At 51.0% G+C, this 19503-nt stretch overlaps 1 protein-coding gene across 4 annotated transcripts in view; it reads left to right on the forward strand.

Annotated features, from left to right (window-relative positions):
• LOC137436572 (very long chain fatty acid elongase 2) overlaps positions 1–19503 on the forward strand; it is a 96433-nt gene that overhangs the window by 38419 nt on the left and 38511 nt on the right. For 2 of the 4 annotated variants that reach the window (XM_068130481.2, XM_068130482.2), the window contains exons 2-4: positions 8337–8398; positions 8915–9102; positions 12109–12186. In XM_068130481.2, coding sequence (XP_067986582.2) covers positions 8337–8398; positions 8915–9102; positions 12109–12186 — 328 coding nt within the window. The remainder of the gene's footprint in view (positions 1–8336; positions 8399–8914; positions 9103–12108; positions 12187–19503) is intronic. The other 2 variants (XM_068130480.2, XM_068130478.2) reach the window with 1 other exon arrangement.

Below are 19503 nucleotides of genomic sequence, written 5' to 3' on the forward strand. Positions count from 1 at the left end.
TTCCCAACGGTTATACACTTTTCCCATGGTTTTTCCAATGGATCTGGACACTTTTCCCAATGGTTAAACACTTTTCCCAAGGTTTTTCCAATGGATCTGGACGCTTTTCCCAATGGTTAAACACTTTTCCCAAGGTTTTTCCAATGGATCTGGACACTTTTCCCAACGGTTAAACACTTTTCCCAAGGTTTTTCCAATGGATCTGGACACTTTTCCCAACGGTTAAACACTTTTCCCAAGGTTTTTCCAATGGATCTGGACACTTTTCCCAACGGTTAAACACTTTTCCCAAGGTTTTTCCAATGGATCTGGACACTTTTCCCAACGGTTAAACACTTTTCCCAAGGTTTTTCCAATGGATCTGGACACTTTTCCCAATGGTTAAACACTTTTCCCAAGGTTTTTCCAATGGATCTGGACACTTTTCCCAACGGTTAAACACTTTTCCCAAGGTTTTTCCAATGGATCTGGACACTTTTCCCGACGGTTAAACACTTTTCCCAAGGTTTTTCCAATGGATCTGGACACTTTTCCCAGCGGTTAAACACTTTTCCCAAGGTTTTTCCAATGGATCTGGACACTTTTCCCAGCGGTTAAACACTTTTCCCAAGGTTTTTCCAATGGATCTGGACACTTTTCCCAACGGTTAAACACTTTTCCCAAGGTTTTTCCAATGGATCTGGACACTTTTCTCAATGGTTAAATTACACCACCCAATCATCTCAAATGATTAATTAATATCTCACTCTGTCAAATCTGAAGTTTGTTATCACTGAAAACCGAGTGGAATTTGAAGATTCAAAACTCAATCCAAATCGGTGCAGATGAAGTGAGCGGACAGAATTGATGAACAAAACGCAAATGCACCGAAATATGGAACTTGGAAGTTCTGTTCACTGGAACGCAATTTGTTATTATGAATTACGGGTCGTAATGGAGCTGCCACTCATACGTGTTACACACATGGACATATGAGCACAACACAGGACTATTAAACTATAAAAACACAGCCACTGAGTTTTGGGGAAGTGTCCCGAGATACTCAGGGTACCAGCGACGTCACAACAATGCTGTTGCTCTTCCCAATGGTTAAACTGTGTGGTTTTGCCATTGCCTTTCCAGCGTTGTCTGTCGGTGCTATATCCTTTTAAATGCTGAGAATCAATCAAAGGAGCAGCACGTACCAGTTTTAAAGTCTTTGGAATAACTTGGCCGGGTTTTGAACTGCCAACCTTCCAGACGCGGAGCGGACACTCCAACCATCACACCACCCAGTCTGGTATCATCCCAGACACTCTAACCATTACACCACCCAGTCTGGTATCATCCCAGACACTCTAACCATTACACCACCCAGTCTGGTATCATCCCAGACACTCTAACCATTACACCACCCAGTCTGGTATCATCCCAGACACTCTAACCATTACACCACCCAGTCTGGTATCATCCCAGACACTCTAACCATTACACCACCCAGTCTGGTATCATCCCAGACACTCTAACCATTACACCACCCAGTCTGGTATCATCCCAGACGCTCTAACCATTACACCACCCAGTCTGGTATCATCCCAGACACTCTAACCATTACACCACCCAGTCTGGTATCATCCCAGACACTCTAACCATTACACCACCCAGTCTGGTATCATCCCAGATGCTCTAACCATTACACCACCCAGTCTGGTATCATCCCAGACACTCTAACCATTACACCACCCAGTCTGGTATCATCCCAGACGCTCTAACCATTACACCACCCAGTCTGGTATCATCCCAGACACTCTAACCATTACACCACCCAGTCTGGTATCATCCCAGACACTCTAACCATTACACCACCCAGTCTGGTATCATCCCAGATGCTCTAACCATTACACCACCCAGTCTGGTATCATCCCAGACACTCTAACCATTACACCACTGTAAAGTATCTCGACAAACTGCGATCAATTGTCGTACGCGTTTATTCACTCTGCCGATCAAGGCCCGATTCACAGCAGCGCCATCCGAGGTCTGGCGTAGGGATACAACCCGGTCCCGGTGTAGGGATACAACGGTGAATATTTGCACTGCATACATGACATCCTCCCCTTTAAGTCCAAAATTACCACGAGCAATACGTGCTAGATTTCCAGAATTGACATTTCAAAAGCAACATTTCCAAAACATGTGAAAATATGTGTGCAAACGGTTATGAGAATAATGAAAATACGTGAAAATAGAACATGTGTCAACGTGAAAAAAAAACATCTTCAAAGATTCAACCGGTCGGGTGCTTTTCTCTCACGCATTGAGCGTCGCGGTGTACCAGTGGATACAGAGTCCGAGGTGATTCCTTTGGGTCGCGGTGTACCAGTGGATACAGAGTCCGAGGTGATTCCTTTGGTCTCCACGAAGGGTGTAGCGTTTGCAGAGGTTTTCGGGGCATCCGAGCCGGCTGGAGCGGCCACGACGATCTCCGGCAGTGGCGGGTCGAACCGTTGTCCTGACTGTGATGATGCTGCAGGCTCCATCGACTCACAGTGACGGTAGGTTATGTGGTCCTGATGTCGACGAATTTCGCGGCCGTCCTGCAGGCGAATCACACATGACAGTGGACCTGGCTTCTCGATGATGTCCCCCGGTCGCCACGTCGCACCTGCACCAAAATTTCGGGCAAACACTGGATCTCCAATGTTGATACATCGACTGTTGGACGTCTTATCGTGCACCAACTTTTGATTAAGCTGGCTCTGATAAACATTTGATGATATGTCTGGTTTGAGATTGTCAAGTGTCGATCTCAAGTGTCGTTTCATCAATAACTCAGACGGAGCTGCACCGGTTGTTGATTGTGGTGTGATACGGTATTTGAACAGGAGACGAGACAGTTTTGTTTCCAGGGTTCCCTCCTGAAGTTTCTGCAATCCGGATTTGATGATTCCCACGGATCGTTCGGCCAAGCCATTTGAAGCCTGGTGATGTGGGCTGACAAACTTATGTTTGATGCCGTTCCGACGTGTGAACTCGGCAAACTCGGTACTGGAAAAACACGAACAGTTATCACTCACGATCATCCTGGGCAGACCATGAGTGGCGAAACAGCGTCTGAGTCTTTCGATGACAATGGCTGACGTAGTACCACGCGTCACATAGGCATCAATCCATGTTGTGTGCGCCTCCGTAATTATTAGAATCATGCTGCCGTTAATAGGCCCGGCATAATCGAGATGTAGGCGATGCCACGGTTCGCTGGGCCATTCCCAGGGATGCAGTGGCGCTTTCGCAGGTGTATTCCGGGTGCTCTGGCAGGGGTAACAATGTCGAACATGATGTTCGATATCAGCATCAAGATTCGGCCACCACACATAGTTTCTGGCGAGTGACTTCATCTTCACAATCCCGGGGTGACAGTCATGGATTTCATCCATGACCCTGGAACGCAGATTTTTCGGGATCACGACACGACATCCCCAGAGTAGGCAACCATTTTCCACGCTGAGTTCGTTTTTACGTGCTTTAAAAGCCGCAAAATCTGGGTCACCCTCAGGTAGCAAATGGCATCCAAGCTTTACAGCCTGGACAGTTCTGGACAGAACGGGGTCTCGTCGAGTATGAGTGCGGATCTGGCCGGAATCGACAGCACAATCTTCCAGATGATCCATCAGTGCGATAATGGATCCTGGTGTATGCGAATCATCAACGGATTCTGGAAGGGGTAACCGACTCATGGCATCTGCCTTTGTGATAGACGAACCGGGCTTATAACATATGGTGTAGTCATAAGCAGCGAGAAACAGGGACCAGCGGATGATCCTGGGCGGTAGTGTGTCAGATGTCGCCTTAGTTGGACCAAACAGACTGATCAGCGGCTTGTGATCAGTGCGAATCGTGAAATGATGTCCAAGAAGGTACTGGCGAAATTTGCCGATGCCGAAAACGATTCCCAATCCTTCCTTGTCAAGTTGGGAATAGTTTTTCTCTGCCGGGGACAACGTTCTGGATGCAAATGCAACCGGTCTTTCCGTACCGTCAGGCATCACGTGTGATAATACACTCCCCACTCCATACCGACAGGCATCGCATGTCAGCACAAGATCCTTCTCTGGATCAAAATGAACGAGAACATTGGACGATTTGAGCAGATCCTTAGAGGTCTGGAATGCTGATTGTTCAGTAAACCCCCAGCTCCAGGAGACTCCTTTCCTCAAAAGCCGATAAAGGGGGCCCAAAACGTCGGTCACATTCGGGATGTAACGACCATCGAACTGAAGCAAAGCGAGGTATGACTTCAATTCGGTCACATCTCGTGGAGCAGGAGCATCCTTGATAGCTCGGACTTTCTCATCTGTCGGGTGTAGACCCTCGGCATCAATCGTATGACCCAGGTACGTGACTGATGGCACCATAAACTTGCACCTGTCTCGACGCAAACGTAGGCCGGAGTCCGAAATCTTCTTCAGAACTCTCTCCAGGTTCTGGAGATGTTCCGCGTCCGTACGACCAGTAACCAGAATATCATCCTGGTAACAAACGACGTTGCGTTCGGTGGCAAACAAACTGTCCATGACACGCTGATAAATTCCAGGTGCAGATTTCACTCCAAAACTAAGTCGGTGGTACCTGTACAACCCACGATGCGTGTTGATGGTAAGATACTGTTTCGAATTCTCGTCCAAGCAGAGCTGTAGATAGGCGGATTTGAGATCGAGTTTCGTAAAAGTCTTGCCTCCCGTGAGACGAGCATAGAGGTCTTCGATCCTCGGGATTGGATATTTATCCAATGAAGAACACCTGTTCACGGTCATTTTATAATCTCCACATATGCGGATGGACTGGTCCGATTTTATGACCGGAACGATGGGCGCCGCCCATTCGGCATACTGGATTTGCTCGATGATCCCCAGATTTTCAAGATGATCCAGTTCCTTGTCAATCCGCTCACGCAGGGCGAAAGGGACTGGGCGAGCCCTGCAAAATATAGGATTGGCATCCCGGTCAACCCTGAGTTTAGCCGTATGTCCTTTCAAGGTTCCAAGCTCATCCTTGAAGACATCCGGGCACGTATCCAGCACATTTTTGAGTGTGTATGCTGCGGTAGGAGAAACGTTGGCTGCCCGGAGTTGATGAATGCTTTCCCACTTCAGTCGAATTATGCTCAACCAGTTCCTGCCGAGTACGGAAGGGCCCTTTCCAGGAATGACGATAAGGGGTAGGTGAAACTCACGGTTATCGTAGCCCACCGTGACGTCACATGCACCGCAGGGAACAATCTTCTCACCTGTATCGGTGGAGAGTCCATAGGTAGTAGGTTTCAGATGGGGTCGGTCAGCATCACTCCACAGGTTTGTGAAAACAGCATGGCTGATGAGCGAGACGGCCGCACCAGCGTCGACCTCCATTTGCAATGGTCGATTGTTGACGACAACATTGGCAAGAAGAGGGTCCCGCCTATGGTGAGAATCAATATGAAGCAGGTCATACGATTCTGAGTTGTCGGAAACAGAGCTCACCTGGTCAAGCTCGGGTTCCTCCGAACCGATAAACTGATGAATCTTGTCAGCAGCTTTTCCTTTTCCCGATTTGCGAGTGATGCAAGCTGGAGCAATATGGCCAGTTTTCGAACAGAAATGGCAGGTGGCATCTTTGAACCGACACGTCTCCGGAGGGTGCTTTCCGTTGCACCGAAAACAGTTGTTGTGGGTTTGAGACTGCACTGGCTTCTGACGAGGAGCCTTGTTCCAACGTTTTGGCTGATCATGATCCAACCGATTCACAGCAGGGCTGGTACCAGACGAGCGAGTGGCACCGATGCTTGTAGCGTTGCGTTCAGCACTTTCCATGGAAATGGCGGTGTCTCTGCCATTTTGGAACGTCAGTCTTCTCTCAGCAAGCAGGCATCTACGAGTGCAGTCATCGGACATGCCAACCACCAGCAAATCACGAAGCATGTCATCGATCGTGTCCCCAAACTCACACAGATGTGACAGTTTTTTGAGGTGTGCAATGAAGTCTGCGATCGACTGACCTTGCTGCTGTCTGCACATGTAAAAATTAAACCGACACAGGATGACTGAAGGAGATGGGTTGCAATGTTCCTTCAAAGCGGCCTTGAGCTCTGCATACGTGAGCTCCTGGATTGTCCGAGGTCGAATCAGGTTTTTAACAAGTGTGAACGTCTCACCTCCGCAAACGGACAGGAAGACGGCCTTCATCCGGCCTTCGGTCGCGATGCCGTTCGCCTCGAAGTAGAAAGACAACCGCTCAGAATACGTGTCAAAATCCCCCTCATGAGGGTCGAATTCATCGATATGGCCGAAAGAAGTCATGGTCTAGATGTTTATCCTCGTCGCCATGTAAAGTATCTCGACAAACTGCGATCAATTGTCGTACGCGTTTATTCACTCTGCCGATCAAGGCCCGATTCACAGCAGCGCCAACCGAGGTCTGGCGTAGGGATACAACGGTGAATATTTGCACTGCATACATGACAACCACCCAGTCTGGTATCATCCCAGATGCTCGAACCATTACACCACCCAGTCTGGTATCATCCCAGACGCTCTAACCATTACACCACCCAGTCCGGTATCATCCCAGACGCTCTAACCATTACACCACCCAGTCTGGTATCATCCCAGACGCTCTAACCATTACACCACCCAGTCTGGTATCATCCCAGACGCTCTAGCCATTACACCACCCAGTCTGGTATCATCCCAGACGCTCTAGCCATTACACCACCCAGTCTGGTATCATCCCAGACACTCGAACCATTACACCACCCAGTCTGGTATCATCCCAGACGCTTTAGCCATTACACCACCCAGTCCGGTATCATCCCAGACGCTCTAACCATTACACCACCCAGTCTGGTATCATCCCAGATGCTCTAACCATTACACCACCCAGTCTGGTATCATCCCAGACGCTCTAGCCATTACACCACCCAGTCTGGTATCATCCCAGACGCTCTAACCATTACACCACCCAGTCTGGTATCATCCCAGACGCTCTAGGCATTACACCACCCAGTCTGGTATCATCCCAGACGCTCTAGCCATTACACCACCCAGTCTGGTATTATCCCAGACACTCGAACCATTACACCACCCAGTCTGGTATCATCCCAGACGCTCTAGCCATTACACCACCCAGTCCGGTATCATCCCAGACACTCTAACCATTACACCACCCAGTCTGGTATCATCCCAGACGCTCTAACCATTACACCACCCAGTCTGGTATCATCCCAGACGCTCTAGCCATTACACCACCCAGTCTGGTATCATCCCAGACGCTCTAACCATTACACCACCCAGTCTGGTATCAGCCCAGACACTCGAACCATTACACCACCCAGTCTGGTATCATCCCAGACGCTCTAACCATTACACCACCCAGTCTGGTATCATCCCAGACGCTCTAACCATTACACCACCCAGTCTGGTATCATCCCAGACACTCGAACCATTACACCACCCAGTCTGGTATCATCCCAGACGCTCTAGCCATTACACTACCCAGTCCAGTATCATCCCAGACGCTCTAACCATTACACCACCCAGTCTGGTATCATCCCAGACGCTCTAACCATTACACCACCCAGTCTGGTATCAGCCCAGACACTCGAACCATTACACCACCCAGTCTGGTATCATCCCAGACGCTCTAGCCATTACACCACCCAGTCTGGTATCATCCCAGACGCTCTAGCCATTACACCACCCAGTCTGGTATCATCCCAGACGCTCTAACCATTACACTTACACCACCCAGTCTGGTATCATCCCAGGAGCTGAGCGGATGCTATAACCATTGCACCACCAGGTCTGATATCGATTGCAGACATAGAAGAAATCTGTCAGTGTGTTTTGTGTGAAAACTGTTTCATGCTTGGAAAGATGACTGAATTTGCCGATTTAAATGGAATCAATGACCGTTGTGTACAGGTTTGAGTTTGCGAAGGTGAGCAATTGGGTGGCCGCTGGTTGCGTTAGACAGGTGATGGTTCTGTACCCAGGTTTTCTCTGCGGGGGAAATGTAAGTGGCTATTCTGAACAGGTGGTCACTCTGTACAGGTGTTTCCGAAGGAAGGTTTGATTGTGTATGTACAGTATGTACAGTTATTTAGTACAGATCCCAGTTAGAAAATATAATTATACTGTATTCTGTTTGCACAATCATAGCAATATTCTTATCACGTTACGATTTACCCATGAGGATGGATTGAAAGGCACTTGTGATTCAAATGTAACACACAAGCTAACATTGTGTGAAGACATGTCTACATATAGGTAACAAGCGAATCTGTGAGCATCACAAGTACTTTGTATCACGTGTCATCGCAGGCTGTTTGAATTTTCAGATGCAACGATCAACTTGTACTTTGACCGATGGCTGGGACCAAGAGGTGAGGCAAAGTGTCAGTCCTTGTGTTTGATTTGGCAACTGCCCAGCATTATATTTCTGCAGCAAGTGGGCATTTTATTACACAACCCTGGACAGCACGTTAATGGTTACGGAGAAGCTCCGTCGATTGTACCAAGAGTTCATGGTGGACAAATGGATGTGTGTGTGTGTGTGTGTGTGTGTGTGTTTGTGTGTGTGTGTGTGTGTGTGTGTGTGTGTGTGTGTGTTTGTGTGTGTGTGTGTTTGTGTGTGTGTGTGTGTGTGTGTGTGTGTGTTTGTGTGTGTGCACGCACTCTGAGGAAAATGCAAAACTTAAGTGAGTTCAGCAAACATAAATAGAGTAGAATTGAGAAGGCCGCAGCAGCATATCCTCACACTACAGGTCAACCAATTGTGGTGCCTCACATTGCACATGGATTGTTGTTTTACGCTATCTCCAGCACAGCTAGGGTTTGTGCAACTTCAATTGAGATAAATAGGTGAATATGCTTTTTTTTTTTTTCTCCCTTTGCCTCAGATGCTCGTGTGCAGGGATGGTTTCTCATGAACTCGTACTTACCAACCCTCTCTCTCACCATCGTGTACCTTCTCACTGTGTACTTGGGGCCACGTGTGATGCGGACTCGTGGTGCCTACAACCTGCGGGGAGCAATGATGGCGTACAATCTGAGCGTCACGTGTCTGTCATTGTACATGTTATTTAAGGTGGAGTACCTGGCACAGAGTCATGACCATCTTACTATAATTCACCAAATGTCCGTCCGTCTGTCTGTCTTGGCTGTCTATCTGTCTGTCCGTGCGTGCGTTCCCAGGTACCGCAAAAACGGCTGAACCGATCGCAACTATATTTTGGGTGGGTGATCCTGGGACCCCCTGGAGTAAAATAGGCTATATTGTTTTTCCAATTTCAGCTTTGGTCTTCAGCATTTTCAGGTTTGGACTCCCGCCTAATGTTATTGTCCCGGGTACCGCAAAAACGGCTGCACTGATCACAACGATACACCTCCATGCCCGTGGGATTCCCACGGGTGACCCCACTAGTTGTATTAAATTACATTTCAGTATACTCACGAGTATACTGGTTTTTCACGATACGCACCCTTACCCCACTCGCGCTTACCTTTAGAAGGTACCCATAACCCCCCCCCCCCCCACCCCCTCCCAACCCCCCATATACATTACCACCCCCAGATCCTTCCCCTGTGTCATATGATCCAAGGCTGCCCCTTGCACTATGTAGTCCCTATTTTGTTATTCTTATCAGTCTGGCACGATGGCCTACAGATACACACACTCATTACTTCTAAGTTGTCTAGCCTGAGTTTGAATCTCGACCTATAAGATATAAAATGTCATCCTGGTGTCTCACATGCATGGCGGTTCATCAGTGTGTGCTGCCCCCAGATGTATGTTAAACGGGCATCCCGTCTGCTGGCATCTAGAAGAGTAGGCGAGCCATCGCCAGCACCATGGCCAAATTCTGAATTCCTGTCCTCACCACTGCTGGGAAGGCAATGGCAAACCACCCAGTATAACCCTTGCTCAGGAAGCTGCTTCGGCAGCATGAGTGAGAGATGTCCATACTGGGTTTAATGGATGTGTGGTCACCTCTGAACTGTCCATACTGGGTTTAATCTCAGCCCAGGTATAAACTGTCAACCTGGAGATTAACAGGCAGGGCGATACATCCGTGTGGGCACTGTCCCTTGGATGGACGCTAAACTGGGCCCCATGTCTGCTAGTATAAGTTGGCAGACGATGAAGACCACATGGTGTGCTTCAAGAAGATCGAACACCCGAGCTAAATCCCAAATTCCTTCCACCTTCACCCAAACATCAGACCTGGCCAGGAGGTTTAGGAGAATCTTTAGGCAAAGGATCATCAAACGGGTTCACCTATCTATTTCCTTGGTCATTCACTGGAAGAGGTTCAGTGTCCGGAACTTCTCGGCCTCAATTGAACTTCTGATCTTTCCTGGGGCACCAAAGAGCAAAGCTGGCATCTAAAGACATCCGCAGACTAGCATCCTCCATCAATCCAAATCAGAGCTACTTGGTCTACAATGCATTCGTCCATAGCTCAATGGAGTACTGCTCTCCACGATAGGTTTCCAACCTGGAATTACATGTCTCTCCTGAAGTCTGTGGAATCTAAAGAGCTCAAAATTATTGGAATCTCCTGTGTCATCTGAAAATTTGGAAGGTACCCCACTATCCACATCAATGATGTAAATTATGAAACAATGGTTCTAGTACTGATCCTTGAGGTCACCCACTACTTAAAACCTTCCAGGCAGACACCCTCCCACTCTGCGTCATATCACTAAACCAGTTTAGTTACTTTACCAGCCATCCCAAAAGTCCTCACCTTAGTTAATATAGCCTCCTATATGGAACCTTATGAAATATACCTTCTGAAAGTCCAAATATACTGCATGCACTGTACTTCCCTCACCTACCCAATCCAAAACTACATTATATAACTCAAATTCCAACATAACCTATCTGTCCGTCCGGACTCGAAAGATCAGAATAGCAAGTGAAATGGTTGAGTTTAAAAAGGTTAATGGAGGTAATAAATATCATGGGTCAGAATTTGAGATGATAAGACATGGTGGTGCACTGCTTGTTTGGATTTCAAGAGGGAAGAGTGAGATATAAGCGCCTCCAGAAGTTGGCTCCATAGACGAGGGAAGTGAGGAATAGAGGAGTTGAGTTGTGCAGTCAGCTTGGATTTTGGAAGTTTAACTAAGAGGGGGTTATTGGAAGAATGGGTACATCTTGGGGTTGCTGGGGAGGGTCGGAGGACAGAGAGCAGAGGGAGAAATGTTTGAGAATAAAAGGCAGAAAACACACAGACCACCGACCTACCTGTAATGTGATAGCAACACACCATGTGCTTTGGCCTCATCATGGGAGACTGCTATAATTTTGAGAACCTCAGATTCCACAGAATCCAAAAGAGACAGATGTGATGCTGGGGTGCCAACCCATAGAGGAGAGCAGTGCTCCATCGATATTTGGACAAATGCGTTGTAGACTACGAGTAGCTCTGATTTGGATCAACAGAGGATGCTCGTTTGCAGCTTTAGATGCTTTAGATGCCAGCTTCGCTCTGTGGTGTCCCAGGAAAAATCAGAAGTTCAACTTAGGCCCAACAGACTGAACCTCTTCCAGTGAATAACCAAGGAAATAAATATGTGGGCTTGTTCGATAAATCCACCAGGCACGATAGGGTTAGACTATGAAATGTTCTGGGTTAAAATGACATGTTCTATTTAACACACACACCAGAGTCTAATCAATTCCAGATCAGCAGAGAGACAAAGACAGCTGCTGTCTATCAGATGGAAGAGGTACTGTATGACACAATGTAGATTCGTCTGCAAAAAGGAAGAGAGCGCTTTACAGAGCGGAGAGGTCATTTATTTATGAGGAAGACTGGGAAGGTCATTAAACCATTTAAGTAAATTTAAACTTAAATAATCAGTTTAAACTTATTTAAACAGTCAAACATTGTCTAACATGAAACCGCCTCCCATATTATCACCATTTCTGTACTCATTCCCAACGACAGACCGTTATTTATTTATTTATTTATTTTGACCTTTAACAACCATTCCAATTGCAGCCCTCGGTCAGATTGTGGTGCTTTTGATTGGCGGAGTTTATAGCAGGGAGGTAACTGGTAACTGTTACTTTTGTTCACAGCTCTGCGTTTCTGCACGGGAGGGAAACTACAATTTGAAATGTCAAAACATGCACAGTGGAGGAGATGGTGATCTAAAGGTAAGTTTAACATCTTTGATCAATTGGATATCACATGAATTATGAATTAGCTGCCTGATCTTCAGAAGATGTGCTCTGTAGATTATCTTGTCCCACTGGTCTGTGTTTGGTATTCCCCACTCCTTTTATAGGATGGCCTAGACCTAGAGAGAACGCGGACTCACCTCTGAGCTCTCTAGCCTGTGTTTGTATCCCGACCGAGCTATAAACTGAAACCCTGGTGTTTCACAGACAGGGCGATTCATCAACATGTGTGCCCGTCCCTCAGATGGACGTTAAACGGGTGTCCCATCTGTCGGCATTAGTTGGTGGACATTAAAGATCCCACTACGTCCTTTGTGAAGAGTAGTCGGCACCGTGAAAAAATTCCCAATTCCTGGCATGACCTTCAGAGGGAATTGCATCAGCGGTACAGCTCAGGCAATGATGTTACCCTGCAATTTTGTGCTGCATACGGACAAAGAAGACCTCCATCCAGCACGAGTGTATCGTGGTCTCTGTGTGGACTTTTCTTTCGGTTGCAATAATCCATAAAAGCTGTAATTGTAATGGATTACAATGAGCATGACGATCATTCACGGCCAATTGCTCGTCACATGATCAGCACAAGTAATGTTTGTTTTAAAATACTAGTACACCCGCTCACTACGGGAGGGGCAGGAAGGGTCATTCCTCTTTGGGGTACATATATTACAGCCAGGGGCACCGCCAGGGATTTTGGGCCCCATGAAAAGATATCACAATGGGCCCCGATGAAGCACGCGCGCACATTTTTTCCCCGACATTTTTGCCAGGAGGTTGAAACATGCTTATATTTCTGCATACAGTATGGAATTCACTATTTGATGCAAGACTGATACCCACACAAGCAGTAGCGGACTGGGTCTTAAAACCTGCCCGGGCATCCTTCACCTAGGTCGGCCCATTATTCATTAATATGTTGCTTATCTGAGAAAATAAACAAAATGCTTGAAAGCAAAAACTCAAAATTAAATTTATTTTCAGTAACACAAGCACATGTCAAGTCGAAGAGAGTGGGTGCTTGCGCAGTTCGCTGCTTCTTGCAGCCACACCATCAATGATATCCTTAGTTTCAAGTTTGGCCAGGATCCCTTTTTCCACAGACATCAACATGAACGCCTCAAGATGTTCTCGTGTCATTGTACTTCGCAGACGGCTTTTGATTCTCTTCAAAGCAGAGAAAGACCGTTCACATGCCACTTGTGACACAGGCAGCGTTAGCAGCAGCTTGTAGGCAAGCCCAATGCTCTTGTCGGCATCAGTGAAGAGGTTCAATTTGAGGAGCACCTTGTAGCAGCAGAGAGGACAGGCTTTACATGACTTACATGTACTTGGCAGAGTCTTCCTGTCCTGTTCAGACTCACTGTCCTCCTGCACTGTATAAGCATCTGCGACTGATTGTTTCAGTGTTGACCATTGTTCTCCAAGGCTTCGCAGTTCTTTTCGTAGTTGTTCCGCAGTGACACCATCATCAAATCTCAGCAAATGTTTATGCAGCTCTTCCATAGCTCCCGATGGCACTTGATCAAAGTTCCTTGGGTGAAGAGGTGAGAGATCAGCATACAATGTTGATGTTGCTGATCTGTCATACCGCTGCTCAATGCTGCTCACAATAGTGTCCACTATTCAGTTGTACCAATTTACACAATAGTGTCCAATTTAGCATCGTAAGTCAGTTCGTGACATTGTTATCAATACTAGATCAGTAGTCAGTAGACCTATCTAAACTTACTAGGCCTATCGGCTCAAAATCCTTTTAACTGTTGGCTTGGTAGTTTTTACAATGAAGGAAACACGTATCGGGAGTACATATGACATAGCGATTGTGAATGTGACAGCTCTGAGGCGTCTTTCGCTTCGCATCGCAGTGACGGTGAGCACCAATATGGCGGCTGTAAGACTAAAATCTGGCTTAAAGCCCTCTCACCGCCCAAAGCTTTCAACCAGACATATTAACACGCTCCTCCCCCTTCATTCCCGTTCTTCAAAGCAAAGCGGTAAAAATTGTTGTATCGCCATTATATATGACGAGCAACGGTACCCGCCCTAGGGGCGGGGCTCCAATTGGGAGGTGCGATTATATAAACATCCGTTAAATATCACACGCAAATCATCCAAATCTAAACAGGATTTTTAGAATTTCAATAAAAGCCACATCACTCTTCATATCGGTAAATATTATTCTTTAGGAGTCGCGGAAGGCGAGAGAATGAGGCCATTCGTAGGGTTCGAAGATGGTTTATTGTAACAGCAAGATCCAGCACACTAAACTCGAACGGAAGTCGGCACGCTTATATAAAGCCAAAAGCCCTCTTCGGAGGGCGTGGCTCTGGCAACCGCGCGTGCGTCACGTCCGCACAACCACAAGTCCAACAGGCCCATGCACGTGTATTATGCCCAAATAAGGTAATCACATAAGGTAACCGCCACATGCGGTTACCTGCACATAAGGTAACCGCCACATACGTCCCCCCAGAATGCACTCCACGGGCCTATGCGTAGGCCGAGGCGACCGAGGGGCTGGGCAAGTCCTCGGGGGAGGCTGCCGAGGTTCCTCGCGGGCCTCCCGAGGTTGCAGGTCGCGGGTGCAGTGCCGAGAAGGCTCGAGCGGTGCACGCGAAAAGCGGGTGCGCCAACCGAGGGGCTGGTCAAGGCCTCGGGGGAGGCTGCCGAGGTTCCTCGCAGGCCTCCCGAGGATGCAGGGTCGGAGAAGTAGTTGCGGTTGTAGTTGTAGTTGCGCGAGGGTGACGAGGCGGCCGTGCCGCTAACGTCAGTGCACGCGAAGGTGACGAAGCAGCCATTCCGCCAACGTCAGTGCGCGCGAAGGTGACGAAGCAGCCGTGCCTTCGGAGGGTCTTGGAGCAGGCTCGCCCCTCTGGTCGTAGAGGAGGAGCCGAGCGCGGTGCGCGAACCTCATAGTCATGGCCGTCGTCGTTTCCGAAACTCCGGAATTTCGAAACCGCGTTCGAAACTGCGCCCGAAGCCGTGCGGGAGAAGCCGGCGTCACCAGTTTAGGTGGCTTCCCTGGCTCGGACGCGCTTGCCGTGTTCGTTCGCAGCCCCCGAATCCATTCGGGGGCAGTCGGAGGTCACCAGTTTAGGAGTCGCGGAAGGCGAGAGAACGAGGCCATTCGTAGGGTTCGAAGATGGTTTATTGTAACAGCAAGATCCAGCACACCAAACTCGAACGGAAGTCGGCACGCTTATATAAAGCCAAAAGCCCTCTTCGGAGGGCGTGGCTCCGGCAACCGCACGTGCGTCACGTCCGCACAACCACAAGTCCAACAGGCCCGTGCACGTGTATTATGCCCAAATAAGGTAATCACATAAGGTAACCGCCACATGCGGTTACCTGCACATAAGGTAACCGCCACAATTCCATCGTGTTTCAAGTCGTGATTAGTGATATCAACTGTACGCTTTTCTTTAAGAAAAAAATTGAATGATTTTGTACGGTACCTCTTCTTCAGCTTAGAACTTCAGGATACACGACATTGCTGATAAAAGTTCCTTTTCTCTCTTTGAAGTTCTTGGTAAACATTTTTATATTGTCACTGCTGCCAACGCGACGCCATGGCATTATTAATTACATTCATTCATTTAATGATCATTAAACATTATTCTTACGCTCATTAAACGTTCATTAAACATTAAACGTACATTAAACGATTACGAAAATAAAAACGAAAAACATTACGAAATTACGTTCACACCGTCACATCAAACACTACCGTGAACACAAACATCGTCACAACATCGTCATGTAGCGACCCATGGGTCCCCCAAAGCTCGAGACCAGCAACAGAATCTCCTGGCCCAAGCCGGTGACGTAACCGGCGGCCAAACCGCGGCGCCGAGGTTATAATCCTTTGCACCTGTCGGTCACATGACCACCAAAGCGTGCCTCGCCTGAGAGGCGGGGCTTTGGTTCTGATGTATGCTTTTTGGTTTGGATATTATGCGAACCAGAGAAACGGGCTTTCAGAGTTCCCGAGATGATTATACAATAAACATCTTCTCGGACGAGTTTGTGTCTTGTCCGTCACTTCGTCCGTCTCAAGCAGGAGCGCTGCTCCTTCACTGGTGACCCCGAGTTTACGACACGCGATGGACACGGCAGGGTCCCTCAAACTGCCCACTTTCTGGGAAGCACATGCCACCGTCTGGTTCGCTCAGGCGGACTCCCAGTTCGCCCTGCATGGCATTACCGAGGACACCACGAAATACCATTACGTGGTCGCCGCGCTCGGCTCCGTGACCGCCGCCCGCTGCCTGAGCCTCCTCCAGAGCCCGCCCACTGACGGCAAGTACGACGCCATCAAGGCACTTCTTCTGGGTGCTTTCGCCCTCTCCCCGGCTGAACGCGCACGACGCCTGCTCGACTTTCCTGAGCTCGGCGATACGCGCCCGTCCGAACGTATGGACTACATGCTCGCGTTGCTCGGCGAGCACCCCTCGGATTTCCTTTTACAAGAGCTTTTTCTCGGCCAGCTCCCGGCCCAGCTCCGGGTCGCCCTGGCAAGCACGACCATCACGAACCCCCGCGACCTCGCCAGGGAGGCCAACAAGATCGATTCGGCAAGCCGGCTCGTCGGAGCGGCGAGCCAGCTCGTCGGGGTGGCTGCCGGGAGCCCGCCCGCCACCCAGTCGGCGCCCGCGGCGCAGTTTCCCGCCCACCCGCCCGCGACGCAGCTTCCTTCCCGGAGGCCGCCGGGCCGGCGTGACTGGCAGCGGCGACGCCGCGTCGCCCGGTCCCGACGCGTCGACCGGAGCCCTCGCCAGACCCGGCCTGGTGTTATTTCCACGCCAGGTTCGGGCGGCAGGCCCGATCATGTCGACCCCCGTGCACGTTCGGCAAGTCGGGAAACAGTCGGGCCGGCGCTCACTACCAGCCATGAGCGCCGGCCGTTCCGGAAACCTGCTATTCATCGCGGACCAAGCGTCGGGGCGGCGTTTTCTCTGCGACACCGGCGCTCAGCTGAGCGTCATTCCCGCTTCGGCGGAGGACAGGCGGGCCGCCATTTGCGGCCCCTCCTTAATCACAGCCAACGGCTCCGCCATCCGCACCTTCGGCCCACGCACCGTCGCCCTCCACTTCGGCAGCCAGCTCTTTCGCTGGGAGTTCGTGACGGCGGACGTCCCCATGGCTTTGCTCGGGGCCGATTTCCTTTGCGCCCAGGCCGAAACTTTCAGCTCGCTGGCGTGCGCTTTGAGCCATTCCGCGCCCACCGAGCTTTCCTGCGTCCTCCCGTTGGCAGACGACTTCGCGCGTCTCCTCGCGGAGTTCCCGGCCCTCACGCGACCGACGTTTTCGGCCGTCGCGGTGCGTCACGGCATCGAGCATCACATTCCCACTACGGGCCCGCCGGTGTATGCCCGAGCTCGCCGTCTCGACCCAGCCAAACTCGCCGTCGCCAAGGCCGAGTTCGCCGCGCTAGAGCGCCTCGGCATCGTGCGGCGCTCCGACAGCGCCTGGGCCTCGCCGCTGCACATCGTCCCGAAGCCGGGGGGCGGATGGCGGCCATGCGGCGACTACCTCCGCCTCAACGACGCCACTACCCCAGACAGGTACCCCGTCCCGCACAACCAGGATTTTTCCGCCCGGTTGGCGGGGCGGACCATTTTTTCAAAAGTGGACCTGATTCGGGGGTACCACCAGGTGCCTGTCCGCCCGGCCGACATCCCGAAGACGGCCGTTATTACACCTTTCGGCCTCTTCGAATTCCTCCGGATGCCCTTCGGCCTCAAAAACGCGGCACAGGCGTTCCAGCGCCTGATGGACGGCATGCTGCGCGACTTGCCGTTCCTCTTTACCTGCCTGGACGACATCCTCGTCGCCAGCACGTCCAGAGCCGAGCACCTCCTCCACCTCCGGACGCTGTTCGGCCGCCTCAGCGAGCACGGCTTGATCGTCAACCCGGCCAAATGTCACTTTGGTGCGGCGACGATCGACTTTTTGGGCCACTGCATCACCCGGAACGGCGCCGTGCCGCTACCGGCCAAAGTCGAGGCCATCGCCGCTTTCCCGTGCCCCCGCTCCGTCAAGGCGCTGCAGGAGTTCCTCGGGATGGTGAACTTTTACCACCGCTTCATGCCCCGAGCTGCGCAACTCATGCGGCCCTTGTACACCGCTCTCCACGGCCAGCCGGTGAAGCGCGACGTCGTCTGGTCCACGGACATGGACGCTGCTTTCACCGGCGCGAAACGGGCCCTCGCCAACGCCACGCTGCTGGCCCACCCAGTACCCCCATGCTCCCATCGCCCTCACCACGGACGCCTCCGACTACGCCGTGGGCGCGGTTCATGAGCAATGGGTAAACGGGGCCTGGCAGCCGCTCGCGTTCTTCAGCCGGCAACTCCTGCCCAACGAGTTGAAGTACAGCACTTTCGACCGCGAGCTCCTCGGGCTGTACCTGGCCGTCCGCCATTTTCGCCACCTCCTAGAGGGCCACCCGTTCACGGCCTTTGTCGACCACAAGCCATTGATTTTCGCCATGGCCAAGGTCACGGAGCCGTGGTCGGCCCGCCAGCAGCGCCACCTCTCCGCCGTGTCGGAATACACCACGGACATCCGGCACATCGCCGGAAAGGACAACGCCGTGGCCGACTGCCTTTCTCGAGCCGGCGCCAACGCCGTCCACCTCGGCGTCAATTTCGCCCCGATGGCGACGGACCAGGCCACCGACGGCACGGTGCAGGCGCTCCGGGTGGCGGATACGGGCCTCCGCTTGGCTGATGTCCCCTTCGCGGACACGGTCCTGCTTTGTGACGTCTCCCAAGGCCGACCTCGCCCCGTTGTGCCGGTCACCTGGCGGCGTCGCATTTTTGCTTCGCTCCACAGCCTCTCACACCCGGGCCGGAAGGCGTCCCAGAGGCTGGTGTCGACACGTTTCATCTGGCACGGGTTGCGACGGGACGTCCGCGACTGGGCCAACGCCTGCACACCCTGCCAGCGGGCCAAGGTCCACCGTCACACCCAGGCTCCGCTGGCTCCTTTCACCGTGCCCGAGCGATGTTTCGACCACGTCCACGTGGACCTTGTGGGTCCCCTGCCCCCATCGCAGGGGTTCACCCACCTGCTTACCATGGTGGACAGGACCACCAGGTGGCCAGAGGCCGTGCCCCTCACCTCCACCACCACCGCCGACATGGCCCAGGCATTCATCGCCACCTGGGTCGCGCGTTTCGGCGCACCGGCGGACATCTCGTCGGACCGCGGCCCACAGTTCATGTCCGAACTGTGGGGCGCTGTCGCCTGCACGTTGGGCGTCACCCTGCACCGCACCACGGCCTACCA

This window comes from Myxine glutinosa, chromosome 11 (genome assembly GCF_964187855.1).
Source record: "Myxine glutinosa chromosome 11, kmMyxGlut1.1, whole genome shotgun sequence".
NCBI lineage: Eukaryota > Metazoa > Chordata > Myxini > Myxiniformes > Myxinidae > Myxine > Myxine glutinosa.